Here is a 20,443-nt window from a genome sequence, read left to right as displayed (position 1 = left end):
ATGGAATAGCTTTAAATGCCCACAACAGCAAATCTTCTTTGGGTTCACCCATAGGTTAACTGGCAAAGGTCCCTTGTAAAACATGTCCCTCACAATGGACACTATCAGCAACATACCATCAGTCGTTTCTAGCCCTTTAAGTCTTATCGGAATATTGAAAATGTGACAAAGTAAGTATATGTTTAGGGGGGGGAAGGGGGGGGCATTTAAAAGACATACTAGGGGCAGGCTAAATGCTTGCATTTAATCATGGAAAAAAGCATGTCTAATTTAGCTTTTTTTTAGATTATGTGTCTATATATAGATATTTTACATACTACACTGTACTCTAGTCATTGAGCTCCAGACCATCAGCCATACCTTTAATCTGTCTTCTTGTCACTAGAAGACAACAGTCAACTTTTTTTACTCTAAATACTACATTGTATAATACAAAATAAATGAATTTTATTGAATAAAAACCAACACAACCTTCAAAAGTTTAGACATAGTATTCCATTATCAGAATAAACATACAGAATATTTCACAGATGTAGTTTGTTAAAGCCTTAAGTAATTCAGAGGTCTTCAGGACTCTGCGACCAGCTCGTCAACATGGAACAGATTTGAAATTCGCAACCGTACATCTTTCTGTATAGGTAAAAGGATTCAAAAACACAAAACAAAACCAGACAGTTATGAGAAAAATTATTTAGTGTTACTCTCTGAGCACATAGTTTGGACAAGTTTAACGGGAATAGTCAGAATAAAGTGTTGATAGCCCATGTGCACATTCTTCTTGGATTGACAACTTTCCACTCAAAGCTGGGTTTAGTTTACTCACCACATGGGTCATTTGCTCCAGAGCAGGAAACAGAGACAGAAGTTCTTTATCTTTTCTGCTGCCTGTCCACCGATGTACAGGAATTCTATTGGTAATCTGACAAATCAGCATATATTATGAATAGGGCTATTGTAATTGGACCAGAGCAGAGCCTACAGTTCATAAAATACAACAATATAGATTAAGGATCAGCAGGTAGAATGGTCTTACATGGAAAGGCAGTGTGTAAGCAACGGTGTCCATGGCGACAGTTTTAGCCAGATCCCTATGAAGAACACCCAAATCCTTTACATAATGACCTGCGACACAAACACAATGTTCCTGGTAGAGCCGGTGCCTGGAGATTAATCAAAAAGAGACTATGAAGTGTAACTATCAGACATGTTAAAAGACTAGCTATTGTAAAGATTTACTTTTCATTAGAAACATGTGCGCACTACTACTTTTCTAAAGTCACAAAACAGATGATACATTCCACTAAATATTATTCACTTTACAATTCATTTTAAGCATAGGGAACTGCAAAATGTTTTCTTACTTTTAGCTAGAGATGCTCACTGACCCCCGTGAAGTGGTTTTGGTTTTGGATCTGGATTAGCTTCGTGTTTTGGTTTTGGCAAAACCACCCGCGTGTGTTTTGGTTTTGGATCTGTATTTTTTTTTTTTAGAAAAATTGCTAAAATCCCATAGTTTTGCCCTTTTTTGATCCTACATTATTATTATTAACCTCACTAACACTAATTTCAAGTAATTTGCAGTCAATTTTGACCACCTCACAGGTCACATTATTATTTTCATACACTTTCGGACAAATACTGCAGCGACCTGACTGGATGCTAAGTGACAAAGCAATGATTTAAACACACGGCAGTTCCTAGCACATCTAGAACATATTGGCACACAGCAGTGGCAGAAAATAAAAGTGGTGCAAGATGGAATTTTCCTTGGGCCCTCCCACCCACCCTTATGTTGGATCTTATAAAGGACATGTCCACTAGCAAACCAAGTACTTCAGCCACAAAAGTGCCACTCCTTGTGGCTGGTTTTGTGCTTGGTTTGTTTGGGCCCAACAAAACAAGGTAACAATGGCCTTAAGCCACCTAAGGTAACAGCGGTGGTAATGAACTTTACTACTGTGGCAAGATGTTGTCGTCCTCAGTCTCAGTCTCATCCTCACCCTCAGTGTGTACATCATCCTCACACATTATTAATTCATCACCGTTGGAATCCACTGTTACAGAAGTCTCAGTATTTTGAAGTAATTGGCAGGAAAGGCCTTCCTCTTGGAAATTGAAGTTTATTTTTATGAACATCATCTTTTCCACAATTTGAGGAAGTAGCCTATCGCTGACAAGGTTCCCGGCTGTGCTGAAAACACTTTCCGAGTATACACTGGAGGGTGGGCAGCTTAGGTGGTGCAAAGCAAGTTGGTACATGGGTCTCCAAATTACCTTTTTTTCCTCCCAGTATATAAAGGGACTGTCTGATGTGTCTATTTCTATGCTGTTGTGACAATAATCCTCCACCATCCTTTGGATGCTGATAGTTGGATCAGGTGGCGTTACGGCAGAGGAGTCACGTTTTTTGGTCAATTCTTTTAGACCAGACTAGATGTCAAAATTTGGGGCAGAGTCATCTGCATCATCCCTGGGTGTCTTGGGAAAGCAAAGTTTTTCCTATGCAATCTCCTTCACGCTGTTGCCGAATGCCAGAAATGTCCAGATATTTTACGGGCCACAGACAGCATCTCCTGCACGTCCCTGTCGTCCCTGTCATTTTTTAAAAAGCTCTGCACCACCAAGTTTATTGTGTGAGCAAAACAGGGAATGTGATGGAATTCATCCAGCTCTATTGCTCTGACAATATTGGCTGCATTATCAGAAATGTTTGCCCAGTTCCACTTGTCCACATATCATTAAGTGTACAGTGGGTAGAATGGCATAATATTAATAATAATAAATAATAATAATAATAGAATTCCCAATAACAACATTTTTACGAACCTTCTGGTAGAGGTGAGGATTAGTTTTTCTATTGAAATAGTGTCGTGATAGAATTTGGTAACGGGGACACAAGACCTCAAGTAACTGTCTAAAACAAGCTGCATTAATAGTGGATATTGGATGCAGATCTAATACGAGCATAGTCGCCATGGCGTCTGTGATCCACTTTGCGACTGGGTGACAGCTTTCATACTTGCTTCCTCTTGCAGAGGGTTGTTTAACAGTCAATTGTTGTAAACTACTAGTAGTCTTCTTCATGGTCTGCTTCTGGGATGAAGATTGACCCCCAGCAGCAGCAACAGCAGCAGTGGGACTAACACTCAAGAATTCTTCTGAGGAATCAAAGATAGTGCAGGAGTCATCTAGCCTTAGCAACTTGGATGCAGGATATTGATGAGGACGGCGTTGTGGGTGTAGATAGCAGGCGTCGGGATGTAGCTGGTGGGAAAATCAGAAGGTTAAGGTAAAAAAATGACAAGCACTCCAACACCTTGCCATGAACTCAGGGATGAGGTTCCTAGATGGTTACGATCCCTCCCTCGACTGACTGTGGCTTTACATACACTACAAATGGCTAGACAACTGTTGGCAGGATTTGGGTAGAAATAATTTCACACATAAGTGGTGTCTTTTTTGGTCTTATGTCCAGGCATGGCAATGGCCTTCTTATCACGTGCCAGAAGGGCTTCCACTGGTGCAGGACTTCCACAAACATCATCCTCATCAACATCCTCATTAGCGCCCTCGTCGGCTACACAAATATCCCCCTCATCCTCTTCCAATTCCAAACCGCATCCTCAATTGGTGTATCCCCGGCTACACTCGGGCTGTTCAGGCACACATCAGCAGAAATGCTGAAAGGGGCCTTCTTTTTTATGAATACACTATCAGAATGGTCACAATTACACCTAGATTCAGAAATTACACCAATTCCTGAGGAGAGTCCATCCATGAGTGCTGAGCATACATTTGTCTCTAATGCCTTATGGTTTTCTTCCAGCTCGGCTTTTACACGTAAAACTATTTGGGAACCACTTTTGGAGCCCGAATTACTTGGTCTTGCTTGGTTACTAGTGACCTTACAAGCAGATGCCTCAGTAACCGTTTTAGATCTCGCACTCCTAGAGAAAGGCGAATGCCTCATTCTTTCTTTGCCACTGTGTGTGTAGACTGGCATGTTGGCAATGTTTTTTTGTTTCGCACTTATCTTTTACCGTGGTCAAGAAAAAAAGAGCTGTAATCCAGGAAAAGGTTTTTTTTTTTTTTAGATATCCGTTTCCCTGACTTAAAAAGACTACATACTTTTTAATAGGCTTTACCAGATGACGTAAAGGGGTTACTATCATCAGGACTGGTGGCAGCAGCGGCTTGCTCTTCTGTGTACTGCTGTGAATCCATTTGGATAATACCGTACACTTTTTGGTGCAAATTCAGAAGAAAAACATGCAAAGGACTAGTATTTGTATTTCAGCAATGACAATTAGCAATGCAGCTCTCCTTTTTGTGTTACCTATATAACACAGTAGAATTGGACTGCAGAATTACACCAACCCTGCCAGCACTAGTATTTGTATTTTTCTGTAATGAGATGTAACACTGGAGCCATGAAGCTCTCCTGAATGTCACCGATTACTTTCTTTAACACTGCTACCACCCTCCTTTTTCAATTCTCTTAATTTGCCTGCCCAACTGCTCTACACTCTATGCTACCCCTTCTGTATCCCTCTCTCAAATGGCATTAGAACCTGAGCATGTCTACTTTTAGCAAGTTGCACACATCAAAACACTATATTTCAGAGCTCTCTTAATGCTTACTTCTCTTGTTTCTCTCTGCTAATCACTAAATACTTTACTGCATTTCCCAGAATCCTTTTTGAATATCATATCCCTGAGCTCTCCTAGTAGCTGGAGTCATACAGCATTTCATTGAATAACAGGAACCAATGAGTTTCAAAATAGCGTATGCACTCTGCCCCTTTAAATAATACTAGAAGACACACTGGGGGGTATTCAATTGTTAGCGTTAACGAAAAAAAACGAGCACTCAAAAAATCTTTGCATTAATACGGTAATTACTCGCGGAATTTCAGCTCAGCGCTCCAGCTGAAATTCCGCGAGTAAACTACCGTATTAACGCTTTTCGCACGCAATATTACCGTATAAACGGTAATATTTTTTGAGCGCTCGTTTTTTTTCGTTAACGCTAACAATTGAATACCCCCCTATGGAGTTAAACATATTGTAGTTGTGTGCATTTACATGGTGACTGCAGTAGTTTATCCTGAACTAATTGTACCCTGGATAAACCATTCCATATAATAATGTATGTACTACACGTTATTCGTACTCCCCAATCTGACAGAACAAACTTGTTAAAATTGCACCTTATTAACTTTTTCTGAGGGTCCAGTATATCCACGATATTCTCTGCATATTCCTTTTTAGCTGTGGTAAAGACAAATATCTGCATGAAGAGAGAATCATTGGAACACCATTATCAGGTCACAATCTAGTACATAAATTAGGACATTTTTATTGCAGTTTAGCATGAACATAGTCAAAATATCTTCCACTTTAAAGATTTGCAGCTAAAGAAAAGCATTTAACTAGTTAAAAAGTACATTAAGAACAACTCTCATAAGTATTAGGTTGACATTACCAGTTAGGGGTATGGGTAAGGGTAGGGGTCTTAGGGTAGGGGGTTAGAACTTGGGGTTAAGACCCCTACCCATACCCCTAACTGGTAATGTCAACCTAATACTTACCTGGTTCCGTGCGCTGACGCTTTAAATTTGGAACTTTGCAAGTCGCAGCTGTAAGTGACATCATTTACAACAGCCACAATCTCCTCTCTTCGGATTGACTGTCTTTTTACTAGTAAGTACTTCTTTTTTCTTCGTCGCTCTGTTCAGTATAGGAATAATTGTGGAGGATTAAAGAGTGTCGGTGTTTACAGCACCATTCACCATATTGTTGTCCCACTGCATCTGTATCATCTAAACAACCAGATTGGTTTTCAAACTTGCAGATGCAAGAGTCCTTTTGCTACACTCCAACCATAAAAAAAAAAAATGGGCTACATAAAAGTTTCCTTCAAATGTATTTAAAGCTCATAGATGTAATTAAATGGTGGTTATGTCCAAAATCGCTCAAACCACAACTCCAAACATGCTCTAGGGGGTAAATTTATCAAGCTGCAGGTTTATCTATAGCAACCAATCAGATTATAGCTGTTATTTTGTAGAATGTACTAAATAACTAGCATCTGATTGGTTGCTATAGGCAACATCTCCACTTTTCAAACCCACAGCTTGATAAATTTACCCCCTGGTCTTATTGGATCTTATCTTGTAAGAACCAATAGTGCACAAAACTGTAGGACCTGCAGAATAAATAGTAGTTTGAAAACAGACAGTAGGCATGTGGTGAATAACAGGAGCATAGGGGTAATGCATAAAGTTTTGTGAGCAAACAGATATACAACATAACAGAGAGAGATGAGAAAAAAGTGGCTAGGGAGCAGACAGTAGACAAGGGACTGTGGTGCAGATGAGAAAAAGGAGAGTGAGAATTGCCTCCGGTTGTATTTCAACAGGGGTCCTGGTGCATTTAGTTGAGCGACACCCTAACATCAACTCAAAGATATTATGGCATCCAAACACTACTTTATTAATATCAGCATTTGTCAACTGAAATTGTTTGTTCACCTTGCAGTAAACTTTGCGTTTGCTACAATACCTTGCTCAAGATCAGCTGCATTTATATAAATAAGGCCAAGACATGATTAGAAACATGTTTGCATATTTTCAACCTCATCTGAAAACAACCATCTAATGGACTAATAGAATTTGGATCCTATTGGGAAAAAAAATGCAGATTATACTTCTTGTAAATTCCTTTTCCTAAAAATACTCCATGGCATGGTAGAATTCCTTCCCGGTTTAGATAGAGAGAGTGATTAGAAAATGCCCCTATATGGTATATAAGAAAGCTCCTCCTCTTCCCTAAGTGAACTTATGTTTTGATATCATATTTATTTATTTTATATTTTTTCAGAGAAAGATGAGGGGGAAACTGGACTGCCATAGAGTATTTTGAGTAAAAGTCATTACAGGTAAGCATAATTCACATGCTTCAATCCTCCATGGCAGCTATTAGGATGGAATAAACCAAGCAATAATGTAGGGAGGACCACAATTAACAAACCAGCCCCAAATGCTGCGAAACATGAATTTATTGGCTGTGCTGAGAACATGTCTACTAAATGAAGTGTCAGTGGAGGAAAAGATATTCAGATGTTAACGACTAGCGAAGGTCTCCATCTAGCTGTTTTGCAATGCTGTGTCACTGAAGCCTGAACCTTTCTTGGCCCAAAATGTTGCTATTGCAGAGTTGAGTGGGCCTTCAGGATCACTGACAACTTACACCAATTCCTCTTCTCTGCCAGCACATTTACATCCCTGATCCATCTAGAAATGGCTTGTTTAGAAGGGGTACACTCTTTCTGAGGCCCTGCAGAAACTGTGAAGATTTGTTCTGTGTTTTGAAACTCATTCGTTCGATAGAGATAGAGATAGAGATATATTGTCCTTGTCCAAGAAATGCAGTTTTCTTTCGTCATCATTAGGTTGAGGATAAAACAATGGCAGTATAACCTCCCGTTTCATGTGGAATGTATATGGTATTTTAGGCACAAATGCTGGATCGGTTCCAAGTACTGCTTTTTCTGTATAGACATACAGAAAAGGTTCCTTGCACCATAGTTTTCTTGATTCTCCAACTCTGCAAGATGTAGAAGTTGCCACCAAAAACTCCATTTGTAGGGTCATCCAGATCAAAGAATCTACTTGTAGTGCTTCAAAAGGGGTCAGACATCAGAGTGTTGAGATTTAAATTGAAGTCCTATTGAGTCAGAAATGCTCTGAGAGAAGAGTGGATCCACTTCACTGCTTGAAAGAAGCAATTAATCAAATATTCTGAAGCTAACTTGATATCTAAGAACAGACTTAAAGCAGCCACTTCACCATGAGTGTCGAAAAAGCAAGACAGTTGCCAAGACCATCCTAAAGGATGTGAAAAACCTATGGAAGAATTGCTGCAGTTGGATTGAATTTAGGATCATACCATACATTTATTTTTAGATTCTGTAATAGATTTTAGAAGAGTTCTTCTTTCTTGCCTGTAACAATGTGTTGATTACTTGCTCTGAAACTCCCTTGTACCTGAGCAATTCCAGATCAATCTTCATGTCATTAAAGCTAGTTGCTCTGGATTTGGATGAAAGATTGGGCCTTTGTTTATGAGATCATGCCAAAGAGGCAGATGACATGGCTACTACCGGAGCAGCTCCTAGGCTACAGGGAACTATGGACAGAGAGACAAAAAATGGATTGCTATTACTTCTGCTTTCTCCTTTCAGATCTTTTTTACAATGCGAGTGGAAACAGAGCGTAGACATAATCCAGGTTAAATGTCCATGGAACTGTCAGGGCATTTATTCCCTCAGTCTCCGAGTTTTGTGCCAAGAGAATAACCTGGGTACCTTGGCATTTCTACTTGTCGCCATAACGTCCACTTGAGTAAGCCCAATTTTTCTATCAGTCGTTGGAATATTTCCCACTGTAGGGACCACTTTTCTGGATAAATCTATTTTCAAATGAGATAAATCGGCCATCATATTCTGCTTCCCTGCTACATGCAACCCAGCGAGGGACTTCATATTTTCTTCTGCCCAAGACATGATTCTCATTACTTCCATGATCAAGGTTGTGCTTTTGGTACCTACCTGGTGATTTATGAAGGCTACTACCATATTGTTATCTGAAAATAGTCTGCAATCGTTTTTAGGAGAAAATTAAAATGCTGAATTGCATTCCACATTTCTCTCAATTCCAAAACATTTATATGAACTCTTTTCTTGCTTTGTGACCATGTGCCTTGTTCCATCTATCCCCGAAAGTGGGTTCCCCAGCCTACGACACTGGAATTTGTTGCGATTATCATCCATTGTGGCTGCAAAATTGAAATTTCTATTGTCTTTAACTTTGGGCTGTGTCATCAACTAAGAGGTACCGATGGCATTTGACATGGTGATCGCATATTCACAAAAGTCTGCTTATTATCCCACTACATTTGAAGTTCAAACTGTGCAACTTTTCTCAAGGTATATTCCCTATGGTGGAGGAAAACATTTCCAAGCCTTTAAGGCCATTTCTTATTGACATTTGAGGAGGAGTCTGCTGTTGATGTTCCAGGGACTGGATATTTATATACCTTTTTTCTGACAGACACTGTGGTGTTTATTTGGACCCCCATATTCAAAATCCAGCTTGCTTTTGTAGAAATAGATATTAGCCCTCTGTCACTTGATATGGGTGTGGCTGTAGATCACTAAATGCAAGAGGTCTGCAAACCTCAAATGTAAAGCATTAAACCAAAAGAAATATGCAATAATGATCTATAACCACTTTTTGAAAAAGTCGCCTGTGTGGTGGGGGGGGGGGGGGGGGGAAAGACATCCAGATAGGGCCATATCATGACTACTTGTTTTCTCAACTCCGCCACCAATAACTGGTGCCCAAGAACCAGAACTTAAGGAATTACCTTGGTGATCTACAACAGGGATATGAATATATGTATCCTGAAGGTCTAGGAGTGTCAGAAAATCTTTCTCGGATGTCTGCGAATATCAAATTCACACACAAACTCCATGAAAAAATGTGGACAAACTTGTTGATAATCTTCAAAATGATGAGAGCTCTCTGATGATCCCCATCTTCAATAATAATAATAGTAATAGATCTGGATGACATACTAGCCACAGCTGCATCCACTTTTGGGACCAATGTCAAATTCTGAGCCTCCTCATCACTCGATGTGCAAGAAAAACTCTACTGTTTCTATTTCGATCTTCCTCATTCATACTCAGAGTTGTATATATGTTTTCCACATTGTCCAAATTAAACTTAATAGCCGTCTCTATAATTTATCTGGATTCATTACTAGAGTAATCTTCTAAATATCCTGGAGAATCAAATTCTAATGGATAGTATATGTGCACTAAATCTGTGTGTGTCTGAGACCGTGTTCTCCAATTCTCATATAGCACACAGATCTTCCATAGCCACTTTCCTCCAACCTGTGAGTTTCTTATAAAATGCAAAGGTTTGTCCTTGGTTTGAGAACTGTATTGCGACCCGTTCAGACAGTTTTTAAAGGCATATCACAGGCTCCACAAACTCTACGCTGTAGCTTGCTGTCCTTATTTCCTTCCACATGCTCTACAAAAGTACTGAAGAGACAGGACTTTATCGTTAGAGAATCAATCACCCTTAAGTTAAGAGCTTACCTGCTGCAGGTGCCCTTAAGATGTTTAACTCCAATCAACTGTGGCAAAACATATCCCAAGACAGGGGCCACTTTAGAGCAGTTCCAAGCCTTCCTCTAGCCTGGTCTCCATCTTGGTGCCCTTCGATTTATGATGTGGCAAACTTGCATATGCAGAGTGCTGTCAGAAAATCTGTGTCAAATTCAAATTTTCTACACCAGACTGCTCCCTGGGTAGCCAGCCCAATCCTTTGCTTACACCATGGGATGGTGCATTACTGGAATACAAGAGAAGGTAAGCCCCTGTACTACAGAGAATAAGAAGGCACTACCTTTCCTATTTATACTAGAGACAGGAAAAGACATAGGGTAAGAGGAGGAACGGACTTGTATACAATCTGGGGGCCATTTCTAACCTGTCTACCTAAACTGGAAAGATATTCTAACCATTGTAATGACTGTCATTGAGCATTGGAGTGCGAAAATATATGCACCATTCAATTTCATCTAAGGAGGTTCCCAGTGGACAGAAATAAGCCTTGGATCATCACAATGCATTGTCCAACATCTGTACACAGCATAGTTGGTAAGAAATCCAATGTGTCGCTTGGAGGCAATTCAGTAGATTATGAATCATTCATATGGCCATCCATTTCCTCTGTTCTCACCTCATATATTTTGCAGAGCTTCTCAAGAAATTCCCCGACATGAGGTCTAAGCTTCAGGTATACCTGAGACATAAGACATAATAAATTAGTGAGCAACAATCATTCACCTGAAAAGTTGAATTTCTGAAGCCACAATCAATCTGTTGAATAAATAATGAAAATAATAAACTCTATACATCATATTACATACTCAAACAGCAATAAAATATGTAGCATTATTAATACCCACATATGTCCAGGTCATACTTCAAATGAATAGGCGACTCTTTCTTGTAAAAAAAACTTTCTAAATAAATACATGTTCTTGGGCATCTTTGGGTTTTTATTCTGGAGCTGATATCTTTGGAGACAGTGTTGTTGTAAAAGTTTCATGTCTGACTTTCAAAATGTAGCAATTAGTAATCTAGCCTCCCATGACCAACATATCCAACACTTTATGACAAGTATCCAAATTACAGCCCAGTCAGCCCCGGTGGAAGAGTACTGGGCACCAATCCCCCTTCCTCCCTGTGCTCCCCTACCCCTTCTCTCAGGGCCAACAAAAGTTCTGTGGGTGCCTTAGGAGGTGGTGCTCCTCCCCCACGTTACTTTTTACCTTAGTAGGTTAGGGACATCATCTCCTGTTCCTCAGGCTCAGAGTGTGTCACTGGAGGAGCAGCAGCCTCCAAATTCACTGTTAAGAACATACCAACTACTTATCCTCCATGTCAGTGGTCCATGCTCAATGTGTGGATGCCGCATGTATGTCAATTCAATGTTTTGGGCTTCCCATAACCATTGGTGCCCTAGCTTTGCCTAAAGGCTAGCGTCAGCCCCGTCCCCATTTCTTACTTTGTGTGGAGCAAATGGGAGGGGTGGCAGCAGACTGAGAAGAGGAATGTCAGAGTCAGTGCTGCCCAAAATGCACTTCCTACCTTGTGCTGTGTTACTGCTCCTCTGTATTAGTAACAGGCTTGGAGTGTGGAGCCACAGTGTAACATCACAGCATCAAACCCCCCAGCCTACCACCATCACAGAGGATCAGCAGCATCGTCACAGCACAAGGTAGGAAGTGCTCAAGTGAATTTAAATAATTAAATACACTCACCTATCCTCATTTTCAGTCAACGAGGAATAGAGGTGTTTAATTTAAATCCCCAGGGTCTGTGCAGGGGTTCAGGAAAGATAAACACTGGAGGCCTCAGAGTTGGGAAATTTTGTGGATCAAATTTACATAAGAAAGAACGCATGCACAAAAAGCAAATTTGCATGTATATGTTGAGTTGGACACATCTCAAGATGAGTCCAGCTCAAAAACAGTAGCCTGTGCACCAGATGCAAGTCATGCGTACACGTATGTACACTTATTCCCCACAACAGAGTAGAAATGTGGCTTGATGGTGATAGTAGTAGATGCGAAATTTGCATTTTCAATATAAAATGCAATCGAATGCAAACACCTTCGTATCTATTGTTTTCAACTTTAAAAATGAAATTAGTATCTTTCTCCTGCAATGACAATTAAGTAATGCAAATAGGTGGCCATGACTTGATAACATATAGCCACAATGTCAGCTAGAAGAGTCAACACACAATCAGCCAATCAGAAGCAGCTAGTCATTGCTGCTGATAGTCATCATTGTGCATCATTGCACCGGCCCTCTAGTATTCATTCATCCAGCAATCAACACTCCATTATTCATTATCTACTCCTTATCCTCCAAAATAATCCCCCTTTATCATTATCATTTTCCATTACCCTTCATCATCTTCATGTCATCATGCACTTTCACCCAGCCCACATTGTTGCCTCAGAGGGAAACTGATCATACATCGTTTACCATCTGAGTGCTTCAGTGCCAAGCTCTGCACCCACTGCTGCTTGAGCAGATCAGTACCCCTCCAAGCAACTTTAAATCTAGTCCCTGGAATGCCAGGCTGAGCACTCAGGGGGTGTTGTTCTGGAGACAGGCATATGGCCCAAAAAAATAAATAAATGGTGAGGTTGCTAGCCTGCAACCTGTCAGTTTCTGCTATACCTAGATGGATACTGTAATTGAAAAAATAAAAGCTGACATGGGCCATAGTTGCCTGATTGAAAGAGATACCCATTAGTCACACATTATTAAAAATGAAAACCTCCTGCAAAGGACCACACTGGAGCTTTGGACCTATTGACAACTGCCAAACCATCACTATTGTAATTCACCATTGTCTGTGAAGCAGAAATATACCCTTTGTACAGGAGAGAGATCAGTGCAACTAACCTTATAATATCTATCCTGAAAGGGGGTCAGGAATGTGAAGTCTGCATCAGGATATGGAAGGAGTGAGCTCTCAACCAAGACTCCTTCCTGCATCAAGAGATACCTTTCATTAATGTTTAAGCGAAGGATCAATAGTAAGGAACATGCAATAAATTAGTTTAATAAAATGACAACAAAAGCTGTGTTAAATCACACATGAATTAAAGAAAATAACTAGACCATTCTAATGTTATCATGCAAGGACTTAGTCTTCAATTACAGTTTCCTATAGACCCGTTTCCAAACCCAACCTTTTCAAATGGAGCCTTCCAGGGCCTGCTGCATTTAATACAATAGAACACCAACTTCTTTGTGACATTCTCTATTAGCAAACATGATGGGTCAAGTCTTACCCTTCTAATTAACCCTCTGCGCCTGCGCCCCCCCCCCCCCCCATCAGCATTGCACCCTGGCTGGTCGCCCCTATCGCACTGCCCTAGCTACGGCCCTGGCTAGGCACACACAGCGTCTGCCAGGCTTACGTTTTGAAGTGTACACCCCACTGTTATCTGGGATTCTCCACTCATATGTTACATATAATAGGTAGAAACTAATAAGCAGGGGTTCCGATGATGCTCTTACATTATCAAACAAAAAAATTCACGCTTACCAAGTCCAGCACTAGAGTGCTCTCTGGAGCACTACGAGTTTTAAATGGGATGTCGTTCTTCCTCTGCCGTGGGTCATATGAAGTGGCTTGGGCACTGCAGATAAACTTATATCTGAAATTCAACAAAAGCATAAAATTATTAGTAACAATCTACCTCAAACACTAGCTATATACATTGAATTTTAGTTGTAACACTCACTGATTGAAAACCTCCCCGGCCTCATCCTCCGGGACGTGGCTAAAATATTTGCAGTCTGGAATATTAGTCCTGTGTACACCTGTAAAGATAAGAGGACTACAGCCATCTAAAGGTTTACAATAAAGGATGGTGAAAGATCTGACGCAGTTGATTTGCCATAATATTCACCTAGAGCAAACCCCACAGCAGGCAGGTTGTTTACCCTGCCTTAACTCCACCCTCCTCCCAGGTATTAACCCACGCCTCAGCCTGCCCATTAACAACCATGATATGCTATGCAGGGCCATAACTAGGGCTGTGCGACAGGGGTGACCGCCCAGGGCGCAACGCTGAAGGGGGGCGCAATTTAGTAATATTCTAGGTTAATTTGGTTAAAATTGAGGGCTAGGGGGGCGGCATTTGTCTTTCTCGCCCCAGGCGCTAGAATTCTAAGTTACGGCTCTGATGCTATGCTAGGCTATAACAGAAACTAGCTGTGCAGAATTGTCAGCTGGAAGCCAAATTGGCAGCAATCGCGTTCAATATGATTTCTTAAATTTATCGGTAAATGAACTTGGCAAATAGATATTGACTGCTAAAACGGAGTAGTCTACCCTTTGACACCATCCTTCAGTCCCTTTATTTAGGTCTTTCATTTAGCATCTTGGATTGGGGTCCTTATCTTGGGAAAACCCACTATTGGAGTGCTGCGTTTAACAGCAGGGTGAGAAGAGAGCTGTCAGTTCATGGTAAAGACTGGGCAGGAGCCAAACTACTTGGGTCATGCTGGGGGTCTCCCCCTAAAGAACTTATATTGGGGTAAATAAAAGAAGCTGGTTGCCCAAAATGTAGACAACCCATTTAAGTCCTACTAATGGAATTTATATATTCACAAACAGAGACACTGCATGGAGGTAAATTACATAAACTCACTGCTTTTCTAAAAAAAACAAAACAAAAAAAACCAGACATGCTAATGTATTTGTAAAGTTGGTGTGCATTAATTTATGTAGGTACAATAATATCTTGACTTCAGGAAAACATTTCACGAGATAAAAAACTAAAATGTAGAACAAGCAAAAAAAAACACCTTACAATTAAAGGAATAAGACTAAATGAAAACATTTGAGCAGTTATACATTTATTCAAGCAAATATTAGGTTATATAGCTTTTCAAACTAGAAATCAGATATCTCGCCATTTGTTAAAAATATACATATTATTTAGAATAGACATTTTTGCATTCTAAAATGTGTTTGATTGTCCTACTTTTTTTTATGCTACTTTAAAATGTTATGCTCACGTAACGTTACGTAACGTTATTTAAAACAGGTTTTATTTGGTGGTGATCACATAACATTGAGCATGCATGTTAGCCATGCAAAGCTTGCACTCATGAGAAAGCTGCACATATTTTTATAAATTAAAGTACATTACAGAGTACTTACCAGACCGGTTGATGCGAGACGAGTAGAGAAAAATATCTGGGCTGGAAAGAGGAGATGTACTTTCAGGGGAAGATTCATCCAGTTGGAAATGAACTCTCACCGAATGCTGTCTAAGTGGGGTTTGTAGATCTGTGGAACAAACTTCTTATATCAGTTATATTCTCTGATAATACAATGATGCCAGAGCCAAACCCATAACTTACTTGCAATTACCAAGGAGACTTGGGGCAGTTTTAGCATACTGATCAGCATGTTGCCCTCACTCTTACTTGTTTAGTGTTACAAATAGTAAGCCATGTGTCTTTTACGATTTTTCCCCAAACTATATCAAAAGGCTTGATCTGGAATTTTCACAATTATTGTGACCATTGTGCGGACATCATAAAGCAACATGCAGAATAAAGCTGCCCTAGGTCTTTGTGACAAGTACATATAAAAGATATAGCAGAATGGGAACCATTACATTGAAAATCCTGGGGTTGCCTTTCTCCCTGTCAAATGCTATTTTCCCGTCTAAATTTCAATATATATTTTTCAAATATAACAAAAAGTATGGTATTATTAAAGTAATTCTATCGTTTTAAAATAAGCATTGCCCAATCAATTGTATGTGTGTCCAAAGCACAAAGTGATTTATTTTAGCAGAAGTAAATAGTCAACAATTCAATACATTATTATATAATGATAAAGTACAGTACAGCACAGCCAATACCAAAAGATAATACATACATACCGCTGCAATCGCATGCGCTCGCTGCGCACCCACGGGACCCGGTGGACAGTATTCTGTATAGAATACTGTGTCAGAGTTGACTGAGGCTCCAGTGAGATGCAGCTAATATATATACAGTCAGTGTTTCATTGTGAACAATAGAGATGACGTAGATTGTTTCTATAGGTCCAGACGTTGGGTGGGTCCAGGCCAGACAGGTAATAGGTTGATTCAATCTAAGGAATCCAAAGGTGGGGGGTCTTCTCTCCAGGGGGTCTGCTCCTTTCATAGCCAGTATCATACAAAGGTTTACTCTCTAATATCAATAACTAAAGTATGCAATGTGCGATCTCTTCGCCGACTGCACCGGACAGCTGCTGATGATTAGGGCTTCAATATGATATCAGGCATGACACCTTTCCTATTACCTAAACCTTTAATAACACTACAATGTACATATAATCACATTATATATATATATATTAGACTAATAATAAACCGAATACTATCTGCTCCTGAATTACAGTGTAACAGAACCAATATGAAATTATATAAATAACTAACTGTTGTAATGCGAGTGTGTGCGTGCGTATTTTACCGTGCGATCGCATCACGCCACGTAACACGTGGCGTACGCTTCGCAATACGCGTGGCAAACCAATATTAAACCAATATACTTTCGTTCACCCAATTATACGACTTCAACAGTATGTATTAATCCGTCCCAGCATAACGTACAAATCACAATAAGACGGTTCCAATCGAGTGCCGATTAGTGTGGGAGGTGTTAAGTACAGGTAAACCCCACAACTGAGATCCCATATGTTGTGGGGTCTACCTATAACACTTAACACCTCCCTACACATTTGCAGGAATCAAGCCCTTCTCTAGGGAACATTGAGCACTCTCAGGCTATGTAATTGCATACATTGATGATGTTCCCAATCCTGTCTGACACACTATATCCCCTGAATAGTGTCTAGCAATGTTGGCTCCTCATAACCTCAGAGAGTCTCATGTTCAATTTCCCCTCTCATACTTTAGTCTATGCTAGCCCTTAGCTAGTCAAGTTTTTAAATGTTGAAAGTAATTACTAACATTTTTTTCTTCTTATTTTGTTTTTTTCTCTGTTTTTATTAAATCGGGAAAGACAATGATGGAGCAGATTTTCCCTTCCTTTAGTTATTATACTTAAGATATAACCAGACCTACCACTTTATTTAAAGAAATCAAAATCAAATATTTTTTAAAAAAAATTATGCAGCATACAAGCTTCATCTCCATGTCATCCGTTACGGCACCACCCGAGGGGATAGCGGCCCTCCACTTCTTTTCTAAAGGTATGTTCAAAGCAAATTGTTTGATACCATGGAGCCTATTTATCAATATTTTTTTTCCTGTAAACCACCTGAAAACTGCTGTTTTCGGGGAATAGCCGCAAATCTAAGTACCCTGCAAATTTATTATTGGTGCATCACAGCAGATATCAGATATCTGCTGCTTTGCATTTTTTTTTTTTGAAATACATAGCGGTTCCCATAGATATCTATGGGGACTGCCATGTACCACAAATTAGCAACTTTCGAAAAATTTTTTACACATGTGGTAATGTACGTCAGCTCAGGCTGGCGTACATTACCATTTCTGATCGTTTTCAGCACTGTTAAGCTCTGCTCCGAAGAGCAGAGCTTTACAGCACATGTGCAGCCCTGTCACATGACCCAGGTCCTTCGGTTCAGTGCTGTTTGGATGCCTGTGCGCATGCCCGAGTTATCAATCGGCGCATGTGCACAGGATTTGAAAGGAGGAACGAAGAAGCCACTCAGGATCGCATTACGAATTTTACAAATTTTACAAAGGTTGATAACTTCATCCGATTATTTACCTTCCTCTTCAAGACAATTCCGCAAGTTCTGGACCTGACAGAGGCTCTGCTTTTTGCTAAATGGTGTCACTGCTTCATCACTAATGCTTAATGGACAAACAGCGGGTGATTTCAGCTGCACCTAGTTTAAGAGATGAACATACGTCAAGCACAGCAGTTATACCTATTTTTACATATCCAGAGAGATATTGTTCAGGATAATTTACAGAGTACTGCAGTCTTCATTACCACAAGACTATCATAACCAGACAAATGATGCTTGAGTGGATGGATCGTTACATTTTGTAAATAGCCAAAAGCTGGAATTATCTCCATGTGTGTCTAGTGGCCTCTAGCTCACCCCCTTAACAATAGACAGTGGAGCGCTTATATGCTCACCCTTCGCTGTCCCTTGCTTGTAGACTGTGGGGTGAAAGGATTGTTGCCACTTTCTGATCTTTTCTTTGGAGTGTTAGGTTCTCTTGATGGCCCAGCAGGGATTTTACGCGACCTCAGAATCATTTCCTGGCTGCATCCAGTATCCCAAGTGATGTCAACAAATTAAATGCCTTAGCAGTAGGTTCCTTCTGAAAAATAAATAAGTAACATATTTGTGTGCACTCTGTGTGATCTGCTGCTATGTTGTATATATACTTAGGGCCACTGATAAGAATTGCAGGCCACCAACCTCTCCTTCAGAGAGGAGTTTGAAAAACTGTTACTTCTCAACATCTAAGTACTAAAATTAAGTTTACAACAACAATTTTATTATTTAGTGGGCCAGATAAAGCAAACAACTGTTGGGTTAGAACACAGCCCATTTTATCAAAATATTTTTACCTGTTAACCCAGACAATACTTCTGCTGATTTTGTGAATTTTCTTATTTTGCCATGCATATCGTGCAATTTTATTAGCCTGTATTGATATTTATAAAATAAAGAAAATATTGGTGGTGGTGCTTGTACAACACCAGACCTTTGGATTCAGGTAAAAAAGTAAAAAACACAGTGTATACGGCAAGACTGGAAAGTAGTTTAGTTTATACACAAGCTGTATGCATCCAAACACATTCCATTCTTGAGTCATTTCCCCAGTTACCTAATGCATGCTCCCAAAATTTCAAATGGGACTATTCTGTATTCCTACACACTTGCACAGATCTTGGTGGATTTTCAAATATATCAGCATAGAACGTAGACCATTTAACACATAGGTACAGTGCTACACCAGTGCAAAACAATATAACTTTTGACTATGTCCAAAGGGGCATTTTGTTGGTAGAACAGTTGAAGCTACTATACGCTTCTAGATGCTCCTAAATCCATTTCATTATATCAGAGAATACATTTGAAAAAAATGATAATGAAAAAATTAAATAATAATACAAAAAAACTCTGTGATGGTCTCATTTTCCATGCTCCTGGATGCAGAACATAAAATATAGACCATTGCTAATTTTTTTAACTGAAAAAACATCCGTCTGAACATCAACTTGGAATGCAAATAATTCAGCATGAAGGAATTGCGCAGTGTCCTTAAACCACAAAAAAAATCTACAGAATTAATTTGCCATTGTGCTTATTGTACCATTCTCTTCAATTATCAAAGGATAACAAATGTATGACATTTCAGCTTTAGAATTTGATCATTGAAAAGAACACACAGTAAGCCTATTGAAGCTTCTGCAATATACTTTTTATGTATATTGGTGACACAAATATAGGATCTTAAAACATGGCATATATTTTTTTTAATGCAAACATTGAAAACCTTTTAAGCTTACTTGCTTATGTTTGTATTTATGTTGTAATAATGGAACTACCAACTATAATTAAGTACAATTATTAGTATTAAAGAAGGACTTCAAAGCTAAGCTTTTCATATGTAGCAAGGTTTGAGCAAATTTATATTTTAAGTTAAGCCAATACAGTGGTCACATATTGTCCTTGATAAGATGGGGTCTCTAAGCTTCAAGGGGAGTAGGTATACAAAACGAACACACCACTGAAAGACTGGTGGTACATTAAATGTGCTCAGAAAACTAAAATCAAATGAGCAAATACATGTAGCTGTATAATTAGCTGGGTTTATATTTCTTTATTACTGTGGCACATGCAACTAAAATATGTTACTCAACCAGTTTGTTGAATTTAGATTTTTGGTTTTCATTCAGTAATACTTATTATGCTTGATGAATAAATACCTTACCACAAATATCTGAAGACAACATATAGGTTCACAAGTTCAGCAAAAAAAAAAAAAAAAAAGAAGAAAAGTTCTTCCTGTTTCTTTTCACTCTAGCCAATTAACAATAATTGCTAATTTGGTGCACAAATGTTACCTTCGTAATCTCTTGTTAACAGATTCACTGCTGGATTTGTCATACCCGGAGAGTATTTTCATACACTGTTTAAAACATTTTCACCCATCCTAAACCGGACCAATTTAAAAAAAAATTGTAAACAGGTACATTATGCAATGATTATTTACCTAGTTACTTTCATACAATGTGTTTAAAGATAAA

At 39.3% G+C, this 20,443-nt stretch overlaps 1 protein-coding gene across 1 annotated transcript; it reads right to left on the bottom strand.

The window, feature by feature from the left end:
• Window positions 1-472: 472 nt before the first annotated feature.
• Window positions 473-20,213, bottom strand: LOC142107240 (CTD small phosphatase-like protein 2). The gene is made up of 12 exons (XM_075190524.1): window positions 20,128-20,213; window positions 18,317-18,504; window positions 17,939-18,059; window positions 15,342-15,470; window positions 13,915-13,993; window positions 13,716-13,827; window positions 13,067-13,153; window positions 10,821-10,883; window positions 5,211-5,290; window positions 1,034-1,160; window positions 824-919; window positions 473-630 (listed from the first exon to the last, which is right to left on the bottom strand). The coding sequence occupies exons 2-12, from the start codon at window positions 18,437-18,439 to the stop codon at window positions 568-570; spliced, it is 1,080 nt and encodes a 359-aa protein (XP_075046625.1). The 5' UTR covers window positions 18,440-18,504; window positions 20,128-20,213; the 3' UTR covers window positions 473-567.
• Window positions 20,214-20,443: the final 230 nt, after the last annotated feature.

Source organism: Mixophyes fleayi, chromosome 1 (assembly GCF_038048845.1).
Source record: "Mixophyes fleayi isolate aMixFle1 chromosome 1, aMixFle1.hap1, whole genome shotgun sequence".
NCBI classification, from domain to species: Eukaryota; Metazoa; Chordata; class Amphibia; order Anura; family Limnodynastidae; genus Mixophyes; species Mixophyes fleayi.
Note: the sequence above shows the minus strand (reverse complement) of the source record. Positions and strands in the feature narration are given on the sequence as shown.